The 17,636-nt window shown below is 44.6% G+C and overlaps 1 protein-coding gene across 1 annotated transcript in view; it reads right to left on the bottom strand.

Moving 5' to 3' along the window:
* Positions 1-17,636, bottom strand: part of LY75 (lymphocyte antigen 75) — a 3,856,564-nt gene that overhangs the window by 1,933,654 nt on the left and 1,905,274 nt on the right. The window contains exon 17 of the mRNA XM_044074746.1: positions 4,218-4,253. Coding sequence (XP_043930681.1) covers positions 4,218-4,253 — 36 coding nt within the window. The remainder of the gene's footprint in view (positions 1-4,217; positions 4,254-17,636) is intronic.

Genomic DNA, 17,636 nt, shown 5'->3' with positions numbered 1-17,636 from the left:
TGATCTCAAAGCCTGAAGGACCAATCTGGCTCAGATTCTGGTACTGCAAATTATGTCTTTCACCTGTGATGTGATTGTTTGAACTCTGGAGTGGGGGAAGTAAGGCTGTAGTCGATTTTGCGTTGTGCAGTGCTTCAATAAACTCTAGATTTTGACTTGGTTCTGAATGAGATTTTTTTTAGTTTATAGTTATTCATAGTAGGGCACATATCTGGATAACTTCTTGCCATAATGAGCTGACGCCTGGTTGGGGTGGAAATGATCCGGTCATCTAAGTATGGAAACACCTGGAATCCCTGTAGCCTCAAGTGGGTTGGTACTACTGCCATGCACTTGGTAAACACACTGGGTGCTGTGGTGAGACTAAAGGGCAGAACTCTAAACTGGTAGTGACGGACTCCCAGCCAGAAGCGTAGGAAACTTCTGGATCATTTGTTCATCTTTATATGATAGTACACATCTTGAAGATCTATCAAGCACATACAATCATCCTTTTCCAAAAATGGAAGGATGGACTGAACAGTGACCATCTGGAACTTGTTCTTTCGAACTGATTGTTCAAGATGCCAAAATCCAAAATTGGTCTCCAATCCTCTATTTTCCTTGGCACTAAAAAGAACCTCGAGTAATTTCCAGATTCTATCTGATCTTGGATGACACTTTTGTCTAGCAGCTTTTAGATCTGAATTGCTGCCTGCTCCTCCTGAGTGGGTGGGATGTCAGGGAATTTTTTTTGAGTTGGGAGGAAGAAGGGAAAATGGTATTATATAATCTCTGGATATGATTCTCTGCACCCAAGTTTCTCTTATCTCTAGCCAGGCTCCCTGGTGCAGAGATAAATGGCCTCCAGAGGGGGGGGGACAATCAGGCCTCCTTTCAGGAGTGCTGAAAAGGTTTACCAAAGAACGAATCTCTGGACCCTTGGTTTTGTGGGCCACCTCTGCCATGAGAGTGTCGTTTACTGTTAGACTTCCCCCCACGTGTGTCCTGGAAAGCGTCTTGGGATTTCTTGAACCACATTTTACCACCTTCTTGATGATTCCTTGAAAAGGATCTTTGAGGGGTGGAGAGAAGTATGCCCACAGCAGAAAGGGTCTTTCCATCTTTCTCACACTTGGATAAAATGTCTTTAATGTTGGAGCCAAAAAGAGATGTACTGTCAAAAGGAGCACTGACAAAGACTTGAAGGGCTCCACAAATTATATGTGTATCCAGGCGTGTCTCCTAATGGTGACACCTGAACCCGCTGCTCTTGAGGTTCCTTCTGTTACACTGGAAGTAAGCCTCACTGACGAGTTGGAAATCAACTGTAGGATAGCCAACTGAGAAGTGACGAATGCCTTCACCTTTTCAAAAACTGTTCCTGAGAGGGTGTCAGAAAGTTCCTTAACCAGGTCCCTCTGTAGTCTCGTGAAATGTGCCAAACAGTTCAGAGACCTCAGGGTGAAGGTCAAGGAAGCACAGACATGCTTCCCGAATCTGTCCATCACCTGTGACTCCTTGTTGTGGGAGTGAAAAGAGGAACTTTCTTCTGCAAGTTCTTTCTTAGTGGCCAATGCCATGACCATGGCATCAACAGGCACACCTTTGGACCAAAATTGTCTACCATTTGAGGCAGTAATTATTTTGTCAGGCCTCTTGGGGATGGGCTCAGTGGAGTCAGGATCTTTCCATGACTGCCTAGAGACCAAATCAATGAGCTCGTTGGTGGGTAGAATCACCCAGGAGGTAGATGGGCCAGTACCAAATGCCTCAAGGAGTACAGATTCTTCTGACAAAGGGTTGCTGGGCCTCCAACCACCTCTCAGCTTCAGGATTTCAAGGATGTCTCTAAATGAGACACCATCAGGAGGTGACCATGGGGACCCTTTGCCTTCCTCAAAATCCGTATCTTCTGTGATAAGATTCAGGGGAATCTAAATGTTTCCTCTTGCAAGTCCTCTTCTGAGAGACCTCCTCGGTGGGGTATTCCAGGGTGGTATCAGAAGAAGAGGGGATACCCTGATGGGAAGCCTGGGGCTTTGGTACCAATTGTCCTTGTGAAGTGGGTAGTTAAGATTCTAGATGCAGAGGCGAAACAGAAGATATGGGATCAGAAGACTACACACAGTTTGAGTCGAGGGGGAGACAGAACTCTCTCCAAAGTCCTAAAAGCAGACCATCCCGGAGAGTAAAAGGAACCTGGATCCTGAAAAAACAAATCCCTGATCCCTGGTACTCCCCTGCTGCGAGGATAGTCCACTCAAGGCAGAAGTGGGAAATGAACTAATCATAGCTGAGCCTCCGAGGTGCAGAGATGGCTCGAAGCCCTCAGAGTTGACTGCAGCACCTCAGATCCGACAGGGTAGTATCGGCTCTGAGAGCTCTCTGGATCTGTCTGGCCTGAAGAGCTCAGAGTGAGCCTTAGACCCAAGGATATGAGGATCCAAAGCCCAGATGATTTGGATCCACGGGTTCCAAGACCTTGAAAGGAGTTAGAGGAGGAATGGTCAGTGGTGGTGTTGTAGACGTATGGGCCCCCTGAACCGATGGGGTGAGATCCAAAAGGAAGACTGGCTGGTTCTACGCAGAGAATATTTTTCTCACTACCCTCTCCATATCTGCCTTGGTTAAGCTTCAGGAAGAGCGAGAGGATACAGTAAATAGAGGTTTAGGTCTTTCCAAGATAGGAGAAGGTACTCTTGAAGGTATCGGATTTAGTAAAGGGGAGTACCTTGCCCTGCGTAGAGAAGACATATCCAATTTCTGACCAAAGGCCTTCGGATCTGATGAATCTTTTAGCTTCAGAGCATTCAGATCCGAAGAAACCATCGGATCCAAGGAAGAGTGTTTAGTGGATCTCAGATCCGAGGCAGGAGACAAATCAGATAGTTTTGGCTTCTTCTTCATAGAATCCAAAAAGGCCTTGGGAGCCAAAGAAGTTCATTTTAGTGACTTCTCAGAGGACCATGATGAGGCAGAAGAAGTGCCCGAAGAAGCGTGAGTCAACTTTTTGGGGAGGGGGTTTCTATAGAAACTCCAGCAACAGCTTCACTAAAAGAGGAAGGTAACAGCCCTTTCAAAATGAGCTTATTTTTCCTATCTGCCAATGCTCTTGGGTTACAAGCATGGCAGATAGCACAATTTAATTGCAAGTGAAGCAGACCCAGGCAGAAAACACAAAGAGTATGTGAGTCAAAAAACAGAAATTCTTGACCACACTTCTCCCATTTTTTAAAACCCGCTGGGCTTTTTTCTTTTTCAGGCATAATGAAAACAGCAAGATACAACTTACAAAATTTAAAACACAAAATACTGAGAGAAAAGGGGAACTACTCTTAAATATTAATGTTAGCAGAAGTCTATTTCTAAACTAACAACCAGAAAGTCTACTTATTATTACTATTATTATTTTGTTAATAAGGAAATGGAGAAAACAGAAAGGAATAGAACTAGCTACAAAGGTGGTAAGAGTATGCAATTGTACTATAAAGGGACAGGGACAGACGGAGATAATAACATTAGTATCTAGAGTTCACCAGTACAGAGAAGGGAAAAGTCTTTACAGTTTCAAAATTGAAAAACCTGAATGAAGAATAAAGGAAACTAAGTCACTTTGTATTCAGATGCTTGAGATACAAAAACCACGTCTTTCACCTAAGGCAGCAAACGAGATCTGAGGTAGTTGGGGTTGGTGCATTGTGGGTAAGGGAGAAGCTCGAGAGTTCAAAAGTTGCCCCAAGCTTTTGCAGTGGCCGAGTCAGATCCGAGGGCTCAGATCTGAACCCATCAGTTGAGGAAGAACAAAAATTGACATCAGATCACATAATTTCACTTTTGGATCCAGAACAATGCAAACATAGTGATCAGTTGTTTAAAACAGGAGTTTGTTTCCTTCAAGATCACTTACTAACATTTGTTAACAGTGATATGATGTGAAAAATAGAATGAAAAAGATAATTAAAAAGAAAAATGGACTAATAACCAGCTGAGGAAAAAAATGAACATCCTCTGGTGATTTGTCAGGCATGATTCAAAATTAATTGTGTGCAAGAAACAGAGGCATTTTTCAAGCAACTATAAATATTACCAAAAGTTGAACATTGCTGATGTGTACAGAGAGATCTTTACAGATTGTCTACTCTAGGGAAAACTGTCTGCCAAACCTGAACTGCACAGAAAATAAGAATGATAAGTCAGAAAGCAGTGCCAGAATCCGAAAATTAAGAGGTGCTTACCTGGAACATACCAGTCAGGAGTTTTCAAAGGAATGCCTGTTAAAAAAAAAATAATTAAAAGTTCAGAATTTGCAGTCTTCCTAAGTCTGTAGCCTTCAGGCAGTGCAGCGTTCTCAAGCAACAGTACATACATGTATACCAGATTTTAACTGTGAATCTTATAAAGAATTTAATTATATCATCATTTTCAAATAGCACAGTTTTAACATTAATGTCTAGTCACGGGCACAAAATGCAGTAGCTAAAAGTATCTTAAAATACTGACAGCAGTGCTATAAACTACTGCTTTATTAGCTGTGATAACAGTTCAGATGAGTCCTCCAGTTTTAGATGCTATCAAATTTTCTATTCTATTTATTTTTTTCCCTATATGTATCCATAGCTCAACTATCCTTAATTACTGTGGAAAACACCGGAAGAAGAGAGAAGCTTAGAAGGCTTGTCAGCATCACTGGAAACAACAGAAGAGTTCAAAAATGGATTTTTAAACATTTATGCGACTTTGGGACTTTGAAACCTGTCAGACTTTCTATGTGTAGGTGGCTGTTTCTCTAGAGAGGAAGCAGCAGACAGAAAGATGTCTTTCAAGACTTCAAGAATTTGAGGGACAGGAGAGAACTTAGGACCATCCAAGAAACTCTAATATCACTTTTGTGATTCAGAGATTTGCTTGCCCACCCATCTGAAATGTGACATAATTCTCTGAACAGTTCCTCCAAATTGAGTTTTTTTTCTAAGGGGAACCAGAGGACATAGTATCTTCAGGTTCAGATTCATACTGCATAGGGGAATGAATCTCAGAAGAACAATCCCAAATTTTCAGATTCTGACTCAGAAGAATCTTTATCAAAAAATATATTTTTTTCCTTCAAGAGGAGTAGAATGAGAGACAGAAAGAAACTTTTAGTTATGTACTTACCATAACTTTAGATGTATGGGATCCATCTCGCCTACATTCTCTACAGATGGTTCGGAGCCGATCCTCGGCTCCGACTCGGCGCTATACAATAGAACGCAGTCTCTTATTGGCTGAGTCACCTCATATCCCAGAATGCACCACCACTACCTCCCCAGATCTCGTTTGTTCGCATTCATATTCACAGAGACATACTATTGTCATAACATACTCAGGTCTTTCAAGAGAGGAAAGAAGATCAATTTTGGATCGTCCGGTCTCTCCTGGTCTACAAGGCAGGGGATGGAGGGTGGTTAATAGGAGAATGGCGAGATGGATCCCATACATCTAAAGTTATGGTAAGTACATAACTAAAAGATGTAATGTGATCCTATCTCGCCTACATTCTCTACAGATGGGACAGCGTCCCTAGCACCTAATTCCGGGTGGCTCACTGGAAAACACTCCTGAGAACTGTGGAACCGAAGGAAGCTCGACCCCTGGATGCCACATCTAATTTGTAGTGAGAAACAAAGGTGTGTGAAGATGTCCACGTGGCAGCCGCACAAATGTCGCCAATAGAGAGCTTGGAATGAAAAGCTGCCGAAGTGGCCATAGCTCTAGTGGAATGAGCTTTAACGGGAGCTATGAGCTCCTTGTTTGAGATGAGATAAACGTGAATGATGCAGTCCCTGATCCACTTGGCAATAGTGACTTTAGTGATGGCTTTGCCTAATCTGTTATCTGAAAAGGACACAAGCAGTTGATCTGATTTCCGTGCTTTGTGTGTCCTATCCAAATAGAAGCGTAATTGCCTGTGCACATCTAAGCAGTGAAAAGTGTATTCAGCTCTATTGGAATATTTGGGAAAGAAGACCGGTAGCTCCATCGACTGCTGTAGACAGAAATTAGAACAAACCTTTGGTATAAAAGATGGGTTTGTCCTAAGAGATACTCTATCCTTGTGGAATACCAAGTAAGGTGGTTTAACACATAGAGCCTGAAGCTCTGAAACCCGTCTGGCTGAAGTAATAGCAATTAGAAGTGCAGTTTTCCAAGAAAGGAATTTCAGATCACAGGTTGCTGCCGGCTCAAAGGGTGGCGAGGTTAAGGCACCTAATACCACGTTCAGATCCCACGGAGGTGCAGGTTGCGAAATGGGGGGTCGTAGAAGCCAAGCTCCTTTAATAAAGGCTTTACAAAGCTTGTTGCTCATTAAGGGAGGTTGCACACTTTCATGAAAATTGGAAATAGCCGCCAATTGTACTTTAATGGTAGATACTGAGCAGCCTTGCTGGAACAGGGAGGCTAAAAACTTGAGTACTTCTGATACCGAGGCTGTCATTGGGTATAATCCTCGGAGCTGGGCCCAAATAGCAAACCTCTTCCATTTACTGCTATATATTTTCTTTGTAGAAGTCTTGTGGGCTGAAGACAAGATGTGTATGACTTCAGGAGCCAAAGTGGCTCCTAATTATGGTTGGAAGAGGAGTAGCCAGGCTGTCAACTTCAACGAATGGAGGGACTGATGGAGTTGACCTGACTGATGAGTCAAAAGGTCCGGAACTTGGTCCAGGAACCAAGGACCCCCCAATGCATACCTGTGAAGAAAGGGGAACCAGATTTGCCGAGGCCAGTATGGGGCGATTAATATCATTCTGCTTTTCAAGCGAATCGCCTTCTGAATCACCTTGGGAGAAGGGAACCGTGGAAAGGCATATAGCAGACCGGAGGGCCAATCGTGGACTAGAGCGTCCTTGGGAGCCTCCCCTGAAACTGGGGTCAGAGTGAAGAAGTGATGACACTTCGCACTGAAGGGGCTTGCGAAGAGATCGCAACAGGGGACTCCCCATCTTGTGAAAATCTGTGTTGTCACTCTGTTGTTCAAGGACCACTCGTGAGGGGAGAGAATAGTTCTGCTCAGTCTGTCGGCTATCACGTTGGATTTCCCCGGAATGTGCGTTGCCATTAGAAAACGCTTGGTAGCAATCGCCCAATCCCATACTCTCATGGCCTCTCTGCAAAGGGGATAGGACCTGGTTCCTCCTTGCTTGTTTAGGTACCAGACTACCGACATGCTGTCGGATTGAATGGCAATTGTACCCTGGGGGAGGTGATCATGCAGTGCTTGCGACGCTAAAAGCACCGCCCTCATCTCCAGGATATTGATATGAAGAAGAATCTCGTCGGGGTGCCACATGCCTTGGACTGACCTGTCCAGATAATGACCCCCCCACCCTGTCTGGGAGGCGTCCGTAGTCAGCGTGGCAGAGGGGAGTGGCGGGACGAAGGGTCGCCCTTGATTCAGATTGGGGGTTAGAAGCCACCAACGGAGATCCTGTTTGCACGTGTCCGTGATCAGAATGTGGTGACTGAGGGGACGGTCCTGATAAGACCACTGGACTGAGAGGAGCCACTGAAGTATCCTCATGTGCAACCTTGCCAAGGGGACCAGAAGAATGGTGGCTGCCATGGAGCCCAACAGTTGCAGGACCATTCTTGCTGGAGCACGACGTCTGAGGAGTAGAGTCCGGACCTGAGACTGAAGCGTCGCGATCCTTTCTGCAGGAAGATAAGACTCGCATCTGCCTTGAATATATTTCTGCACCGATGAACAGAATACGCTGAGATGGTTGCAATACAGATTTTGACCAATTGAAGGTGATTCCTAAGGATTTGCCCAGTGCTATCGTGGCTGCTAAATTTTGCAAGAGTAGATGCCTGGAGGCGGCAGTTAGGAGCCAGTCGTCTAGGTATGGAAACACCTGGAATCCTAGACTTCTCAAGTGAGCAGTCGCGACTGACAAACATTTGGTAAACACCCTGGGGGCTGTGGTGAGACCAAAGGGCAGTGCTCGGAACTGAAAATGACTGTCTCCTAGGCTGAAGCGTAAGTGTCTCCTCGACGCCTGATCCATCAGAATGTGATAGTAGGCGTCTTTGAGGTCTATGGAGCACATCCAAACTCCTTTCTCCAAAAGTGGGAGAATGGATTGTAAAGTGACCATCCGGAATTTGGACTTTTTTACAAATCGGTTCAGTTTGCTGAGATCCAAAATGGGTCTCAAGTCCCGGTCTTTTTGGCACCAAAAGAATCTTGAGTAAGTCCCTAATCCGGCCTGGTCTGCGGGGACAGGTTGGATGACTCCTTTTTGAAGCAGCTTTGATACTTCGTTGGCTGCAAGATCCCGTTGACTGGGTGGTGGGTCCGGGATTCTTTGGACTGGTGGGGTGGTTGAACAAAGGGATGGAGTAACCTCCGGCAATGATTCAAGCACCCATTGGTCCTGAGTAATATCTTCCCAGGCCTTTAGGTGCTTGAAACGACCCCGACTGGCTCCGAGCTGCACAGTCGGGCACTCCTTCAGGGATGGAAGGAGGAGGAGCCACGAAAGGACTCGCGGTCTCCAGCGTTGCGGGGCCTCCGCCGCCTCTGGGACGGCGTCTCCTGAAAAATTTCCCTCCTCTGCCTCTAGAAGGGGGTCGCTCTGCTGCGACAGTAAGGCTTCTGAGACTTACGGAACCACATTTTCCCTCCTTCGGCCTTGGGATAAGGCCTGGCGGGAGTGGAAAAGCGGGCTCCTGGCAGCCAAGGTCTTACCCTCCTGCTGCAGCGAGTCAAAGTGTCCTTTACCTTGGGTCCAAACAATGAGGACCCATCAAAGGCGTCGGCAAAGGAAGACTTAAAGGCCTCCGCAAAATGACACAGGCGTAACCAGGCTTGTCTCCGTGAGAGCAACACCTGTTCCGCGCTCTACTCGCCCCTTCGGCCGCATAGGAAATGAGCCTCATGGACGAATTAGATAATGAGGATAGGGTAGCCAACTGAGAGTTAACCGTCTGAGTTAACTGATCAGGTAAGTTACCCGAGAGGGCATCCGACAGCTCCTTGATCAGATCCCTTTGTAGTCTGGTAAAGTGTGCCAAATAATTCAGAGACCTTAACGTAAAGGCCGCTGAAGTAAGTGCGCTTGCGTGCCGATCCATGCTCCTAGACTCTATGTTGGGGGATGGATGGACGTCGAAACCTCTGCCACATCTTGTTGGGTGGCAGATGCCACCACCATAGCATCTACAGCCACACCCTTAGATAAGAACTCCTTGTCCGGGGGTGCCGAGAGAAACTTATTGGGACGAGCTGGCATCGGTTCCACAGAATCCAGGTGTTCCCACGCCCTTCGAGAGATCAAATCCAGAAGCTCATCGAAGGGCGGAGACACCCGGGAGGCGGAGGGCTGAGCCCCGAAGGCCTTGAGGAACACCGACTCCTCAGCGGAAGGGGGTTTGGACTGCCAATCGCCTCGGTGTTTAAGGATTTCTAAAATGTCTGCAAAGGAGACATCTTCCGAAGACGACTTTGGGGATCCCTCCGCATCATCAAGGTCGGTATCCGATGTGAGGGACTCGTCAGGGGAGTCGACGTGTTTCCTCTTACACTGTCTCTTCCTGGGTGGTTCCTCCGAAAGAGTGTCGGAGGAACCTCCAGGAAGAAGGGAACCACCAATGGGGGTAACCTCAGGCCCAGGGGCTCCGCTGTCACGAGACAGGGGACTCCAAACGCCAGTCACCACGCCCAAGGAAGGTGGTGGTGGAAAGGTCGAAGTGGCTACAGAGGATTTGGCTAAAGCACTTCTCATGGCATTGAAGGCAGGACCCCCAGAATCCTGGGAAGGTCCCGTCCCCGAGGCCACAACAGTAACAGGAGCCCCCGCAGCGGACGCACCTAGAGAGAGGCTCGGAACCGAAAGGATCGGATCCGAAGCCTCCCCCCGGGGCCGACTGAGGAAGTCCGTGTACCGAACCCCGATCCAAGGGACGGAGTTGAAGTTAGAGTCGGAGCCGAATCGATAACTTCGACCGGATCCACCAACACCGACTCCAACGGCGCCGAGGCTGTCGGAGGAGGAATGGTAGTAGAAGGATAGGGGATCGGCTCCGAAGCCAACTGGGCAGGAGTCGAGATCAATTTAGCGAAGACCGGTGACTGGAAGAGCTTCTGAAGCACCCTGTCTACGTCCGAATCGGACATCCTCGAAGAACGAGAAGAGACCGATCGGGTCCGAGTCGACTTCTCCGCCGGCTCCGAAAGAGTGGGGGACCGGCTCCATAAAGGCTCGAGACTTATCGGTGCCGAGGGAGATTCCACCACTATTGCAATCTCCCTCGGAGCCGATGTGGACTTCGGCTCCGAAGTGGAAGTGTCTGAGCGGGCAATCCTCATCGGCTCCGAAGTCAGTGGAGCCGATGAAGGTGACCCACCTCTCGATGTCCGAGCTCTCGACTCCAAGACCAGGGGAGTCGAGGCTGGAGGCATCGAGGCAGACCGTTCCGCCCTCGGCTCCGAAGTCCGTGGAGCCGACGGAGAAGCCTGCCTAGACTTTTTGGCTATCGGTTCCGACGGGCTGGTCGGAGCCGACGATTTCTTCTTGCCAGTAGGAGAAGAAGAAGAGGATAAAGCTTCCTCAAAAGAAGGGGCAATGAGCCCTTTTAAAATCAATTTGTTTTTCCTCTCTTGGAGGACTCGAGAGGAAAAAGCGTGGCAAACGCTACAAGACTCCTGTAGGTGTTTAGGACCTAGACAATACACACACAGGGAATGATCATCCGTTATGGACATCTTGTAACTACACTTGACACATTTTTTGAAACCAGAAGGTCTATGTTCTTCTGACATGGTTTCGACAAAGTTAACAACAATTATAGACAAACAATTAACAGCGACAACTAGGCTCTAACTTAAACGCCTAAAGTAGGGCTAGGCCCCCCTAAAATAAACGGAACCTTCCTACCAATAAAAAAAACACAATCGACCACAAAAAGGTATCAAAACACAAACATACAACAACAATAGCCGTTAAAACAGCTTTTGGGTGAATTTCAGAAGAAATTTGACAGAAAAAGGTTTCTAACTAGAGGTACTTAGCTCAGCCAAGTCCGAGACCACGTCTATGCTGGAAAGCGGCAAACAAGATCTGGGGAGGTAGTGGTGGTGCATCCTGGGATATGAGGTGACTCAGCCAATAAGAGACTGCGTTCTATTGTATAGCGCCGAGTCGGAGCCGAGGATCGGCTCCGAACCATCTGTAGAGAATGTAGGATAGGATCACATTACATCTTAGGTTTACAGTCATTAAGTGCTTTACAAAGTCCCTGGGAACATTCTTGCCATTCATTTCAAAGGACCTGAGTAACAGGAGTGGCTGAAGTAGACAAATTAATGGATTTTTATTTCTTTTTCTTTGAAGTATCCAACAGAAGCCACATAGGAAGGACCCAACCCTGGCCAAATTTCTACCACAGAACCAGAAACATCCTTGCAAACTAAAATTTGAAGAACTTTGTCCGGTCCCTCTGAAATCACTAGCCTAGGTTTCTCCCTTTGAGACATTAGTGGTCATGAAGGATTGTCCGTTTCAAGATACAACAGGGTTGCAACACAATGAACATGCCCAGAGACTGGATGGTCTGTGGGCTTCTCAAGTACCTGAATGGGTATGTCCAACTCCAACTGTGTGAAGAAACAGAAGAGGTACCATCTTCCTTCAGGTTTTTAGATTTTTTTCTTCTTTGGCTGTGAGGAAATATCTGAGGTAGGAACTTTAGTAGACACAGTGTCTCACTCTACAGCCTTCATCCATTTATTCTCTAAATATGTTTTAAGAAAAGAAAGATGGCTCTAAAGGGTTTTGGGGATAAAAGCATGACACACAGTACAATCTTTAACATTGTGGTCTGTGCTCATGCCCTAGGCAAGAACAAGAAAGACACTGGGAATGCCTGTCTTTGCAGGAAATTTGCCTACCACGGAGGCATCTGACTCTTTGAGGACAGTGACAAAATTCAAATTCAACAAAGTATACAAATGAGGATGGATACCAATTGTGGTATTTAGCTTTGGCTGGCAATTGACAGACTGAAAAAAACAACGTGACCTGGCTTCCTGGAATGGCAACAAAAAAAGGTCTGAGCATTTTGCTTAAGTACCTGCGTGCAACCCCTTTGCCTAGGTTTTAGGTTAAACATATGGTGAATGAAGGAGTGCCCAAGCTTTGGCATACTGGCTGGATGTACAGTATCCTTGGCAGGATACACCTCATTGGTTAGCATTTCTGCAACAGAGATCTAATGATGAACATCAGGAGAGGGTTTAGCATAGTGCCTTGTGAAACACCTACAGTAATGGTGGCTATCTGATGTGCAGGTGCTGCCAATAACCCAGAATGTATGCCTGGCTACATATGACTGCTACCAAAGTATAACTTCCTGTTAAAATCTATAAAGTTTTGGAAGCAGGAGTTCATGGTTTACAGAGTCAGTTTTTTATTATCCATGTTGGTGAAAATGTTCCATGCCATTCCACACTGAAAGGGTCAGTTACACAGTAATTGTCAAGAATGTTTTAGTAAATATCCATTGTAAGTAATATCAAATCATATTAATTTACCAAAAGACCTGGTTTTGTGGCACACGTGGATAAATCCCTGTCAGCTTCCCAGTTGACCAGAGTTTGAATAGTGGCTCAGGCACTGTTAAGAGTTGGGGTGAGGAGGATGGGAAATGAAGAGAGGGGTTTGCTGACCAGTTCTAAAGCTGCTCTATTGCTAAAGGTGGAGGTCTGGGAGCAATGAAAGCAGGAGCCAATATCAGGAGGGTATTAAGCTACGGCTATTTAAGTGGAGACAATTGCCCTTATCTAAGGATATGAAACACTGTACATACTCAAATAGAGGGGCACTGATAATCCTTACAGTGGGGTGAGATTAAAGCTCAAAAAGAAGTGCCCTCTTTTTTAACATCTTCAGAAGTCAGTGGGGACACAGACACCCTTTTTGGCTGCCTGGATGATAGGATCCCATGGATGGTTCACCTTGTTCTCTTCTGGATTATGTCCCTAGGACTGGGAATGACATTCCAACTCTCATAAGTGGAGGCTTGATGGTGGCAGACATGGGGGAAATAACACAAAAAATGTCAAGAGAGCTTTTTTTTTGTTAAGTACAAATAAAGGTCATTAAGCTGTGAGCTTTCTAGTTGAAGATGTTAGTAAGTTTTTCACACTTTGCTCATTTGTTCCATATTATAAGATCTAGAGTCACACATTCTGGACATGTAAAGTTGAGAGTTGTATGTTAACTCTAGTACAACAATATGGTCTGTCAGCTTAGAACCTTGATTAGGTACTGCTTTAGGGTGCAATAGAATTGACTTGTTTAGCTGGTGGCTGGCTTCATATACAAACCTCTGTAGATCTGCTTTGCTGTTGGGACAGTTTTTTTTTTATTCCACACAATATGTAGGGCAGTGACAACATTTTATTAACTATTTTATGAGGAAGCTGTATACATGATTCAGACCCATCAAGCAACATACTGTTCTATCCAAACTTACTAAGCTGTCCTGAGGTTGCATGACCACAGGTACGATCACATTACCTAAGGAAGTGGAGTACTGCATCACTCTTTATCTTACTGTCTATTTTTTTGATGACTCATTGAAAATATATGTCATTCAATCAGGACTTGATCAACAGTATTATACCCTTGTACTTACTTTTGTAACTCGGTAGAAGCTGTCTGAAAACATTCTTTTTTCCTTTTTCTAAGAAAACAAACTGAAAGTGAAATAAAAGTTAAGCTATATAGGTTGGTGGTTCCTTCTCACTTAGGAGGAAAAGTTCAGGATTTTCAATTTATATCAGAATAAGAAGTATTATTTCCTTCTGTGCTGCTTCTGATATGTTATGAACTGCAGCCCATTAGACAGTTGAAGAGTCAAGAATAGACTTTGTTTCTGCTCTGCTTTTTGTTAATTTTAACTTCAATCAAGAAACAGATATGGTGAAAACAGAGGAAAGACTTTTTTGCTTCCTCGCCTGTCCATTTCACCTCTCTTCCCTCATTCTTCACCTACTTTCCCTCTTCCCAGCAAATGATACATTTCCTTTTTTCTCTTGACTCCTCATCCAACTCCCCAGTCACAAGACATTTCTTTTACATATGCAATGGATGAGATGGTAAAATCACTTTTTACAGGTGACTTTTGAAGGAATGGTAAGTAAGGAAGTTACTAAAAATACAAAAAAAAAAACAGCTTCACAGGTCCCTTTGTTTCCTTATAGTTGTCATCACAGACACGTATGGTCATCTTTGTCTTATGGTGAGTTATTACAAAGGAGAGTATATAATATGAGATCTAACCTCATTAGACGCTAATAAAACTTTGCAAAAGCTTTTAACAGCGTGGGTATGATGCATCAGATTCTACTAAGGCATACAATACGGTGTCACATATGTTTAGGGTACAGACATTAGGTCAAAAAGAATTTTGAACATCAAAATTGGAGTGTTAATAACAAAGAATTATTTCACCAGAAAATATTGTAAAAAAATCTACAATGTTTTTGTTACTTCATATATTTTTTTTTTCGGAAACAATGGTCTTGTGTATGCAGAAAATGTTGGAACAATAGTAATGATTAAAATCGTACTACAATATTTCTTAAGATACTGGTAATGTCCCATAAAAAATTGAGCACTGGTTTGGACAGTCAAAACCATGGCACCTTTTTGTGTAGTGCCTGCTGTACCTGTTTTTCCATACAAAAAGACTTTGGATCAATAAATGAAAAAAGGGTACAAGTAAATCACAAATTAGCTTGCAAAACTTAGGCAGTGATTTGCGATCTAAGATTCCATTGCGATCTAGTTTACACTGGTGAAACAAAAACAGACTACAGGAGCATGTTAGTGATATAAAAAAGTATGTAAAACAAAGTAGCCCTGCAGCAATGCATTTTTCCATAAGCACAACAGTAATACTGATTTCTAACATGTGACTATTTTCAAACAAAGTTTTCTGGATGAAAGAGAAGGGCAGAATATAAAACAATATTTGCTACATAAAGAGCAGCTTTTATACTGAAATTTAATATTTTACAAACAAAGGGGCTAAACAATGAATGTCCATGGAAAAGTACTTTGAATTCTTTAATGGTATTACGCGGCGGTGCAGTGGTAGCATTGTAGCCTCACAGCAAGAGGTTCTCCCGTTCGATTCTCGGTGGGAGCGCCTTCTGTGTGGAGTCTGCATGTCCTCCCCGCGGTTGAGCGGCGTTTGAAAGACGTGTAGAATGGGCGTGCCTTTGTTGAAGGTTGGGTGTCAAGCTGGCACCTGGGCACCCGTAAAAAATCTACTGCCAATCATTAGCGGACCGGAGTTCCACTGTGGCCACCCCTAACTGGGAAAAGCCAAAAGAAGAACAATGGTGTAATTGCTTCATTGCTTCTGTTTTGTTATTGAACTTTTATTGTTTTTTTTCAGTGTTAGAAGAGTTTGACTTGATTTACGTTGCTTTGGAAGGCATTGTCCGAGGTGCTAAGATGAACTTTAAAAGCTTTTTTTTAATTTTTATTTGAGTTACTTGCAGCATTTTTAAACTTAGTACAATGACTGCCAATTAACATTGTAAGCATGCAATGACTAAATAAAATTTACAACAGAACCCATAAGGTCAAAATTGCTGGAGCCATGTCAGACTCAAAACCAGTCACGAGTGGTGTCCCACAGGGCTCAGTCTTGGGACCACACTTATTCGGCATTTACTTCTCAGATGTGAAAGCAAATATGGGAGGATTATGGCTGACAAAGTTTGCAGATGACTGCAAACTGGGTGCCATAGTTGATTCACCTGCTGACACACACATGCTACAGAAAGATCTCACTGAAACGGACAACTGGTGCCGGAATCATGGCCTCAAACTTAACGCCAAAAAATGTATAGTCATCCCCTTTGGGAAAAACAAAGTACCCACAAATTATCACGTAGACAATAACCCACTGAATACGGAAGAAGTAATCAGAGACCTGGGGACTCAAGTCGATAGTGACCTCTCCTTTGACAACCATGTTGCCAAAGTGGTCAGAAAGACATTCTACCTTGCCCATCTCATCATGAAGGGATTCTCATCCAGATCAAAGGAGGTCATTGTACCTCTATATTCCTCCTTGTCAGGCCCATGATTGAATATAATGCTCCATTTGGGATGTATCTCACCCGGCACATGCAACAACTGGAAAGACCCCAGAAGTACCTCACCCAGAGGATCATAGGTCTCAAACATGTGCCTTATCCAGCTAGATTAAAGAAACTCCAGCTCTATTCAGTAGCATACCGCCTGCTCAGAGGTGATTTGTGCCTAACATATAGGGCCATGTCCAACCAAGAACTGATGGACATGCTCCATCTCAAAAAATCCAAATCCACCAGAACCACGCGAGCTAAAGATTTCAACCTCTGCACAAATATGAATAGGACATGCTGGAGGGATAGATTCATAACACAGAGGTTACCCATACTCTGGAACAAAATCCCAGTTCATGTGAGACAGAGCCCTTCAGTGGCACTGTTCAAGAAAAATCTCGATGAATGGATGGGAGATCGCAAGTTTACCCCGGGAGTCACCTCAGTGTCACTACTAGACAGAGGTATAGTTTACTAAATAATGGGGTCCCACATGTGTCACTACTAGAGAGGCGCAACTATATAATACGGGGTGGCGGAAGCCACATCACTGTTGGCTAGGCTTATAAATGCCCCCGGGCAGATAGCCTAGTACACTACTATGAAACTATGAAACAGATGGGATTTAAAAAGAGTTACGTACTTGCCATAACTTGTCATCTGTGTTATCCTCTGTCTTCATTCATCACCACAGGGTCTTGGATCCGACATCAGATCTGAGCTAGCAATATACAACAGATGGATCCAAGGCTCTGGCTCCTCCCTCTCCCATAATGCCCTGCTGCTCTCTAATCCCCAGATCAAGTTTGCCACCATAGTACTGAGCTAGAGAGGAAACCCACTCCATCTTCCTCCACCAGAAAACCAGGAGGGGGATGGTGAGTGGGAAATGTGATGAATAAAGACATAGGATAACACTGATGCCAAGTTATGGTAAGTACATAACTCTTTACCTGATGTTATCCATGTCTTCATTCATCACCACAGGGTGAGAGTCCCCAGCTACCCAAACATCGTGAAAGGCCTCAAGGAAGGACATGCCGGAGCATGGTGGAGCTAAAAGAAGCCCTACTCCTAGAAACTAAATCCCATTTGTAATGGGATATGAAAGTGTGAAGATTAGACCAAGTGGCAGCAGCACAAATATCATCAATACAAAGCCTCTCTGCAAAGGCTGAAGAAGTGGCCACAGATCTATTAGAATAGGCTGTAACATGGCCCGGAATCTCCAGGTGATTCAGATTGTAGACCATAGAGATGCAAATAGAAATCCATTTGGAAACAGTAACCTTGGAGACTGGAAGGCCATGCCTGTTCTCAGAGAAGGCTGTGAAAAGCTGTTCTGACTTACGAAAATCCTTAGTCCTATGCAAGTAGAACCGAAGCTGTCTGTGAACATCCAAGGTATGAAGGATATACTCCCCTCTGTTGGAGTAGTTGGGGATAAACACTGGAAGCTGAATGCATTGATTAAGGGTAGACTCAGAAGCAACCTTGGGTAAGG

Source organism: Protopterus annectens, chromosome 6.part0 (assembly GCF_019279795.1).
Source record: "Protopterus annectens isolate FY-2018-M chromosome 6.part0, PAN1.0, whole genome shotgun sequence".
In the NCBI taxonomy this organism is placed as follows: Eukaryota; Metazoa; Chordata; order Ceratodontiformes; family Protopteridae; genus Protopterus; species Protopterus annectens.
Note: the sequence above shows the minus strand (reverse complement) of the source record. Positions and strands in the feature narration are given on the sequence as shown.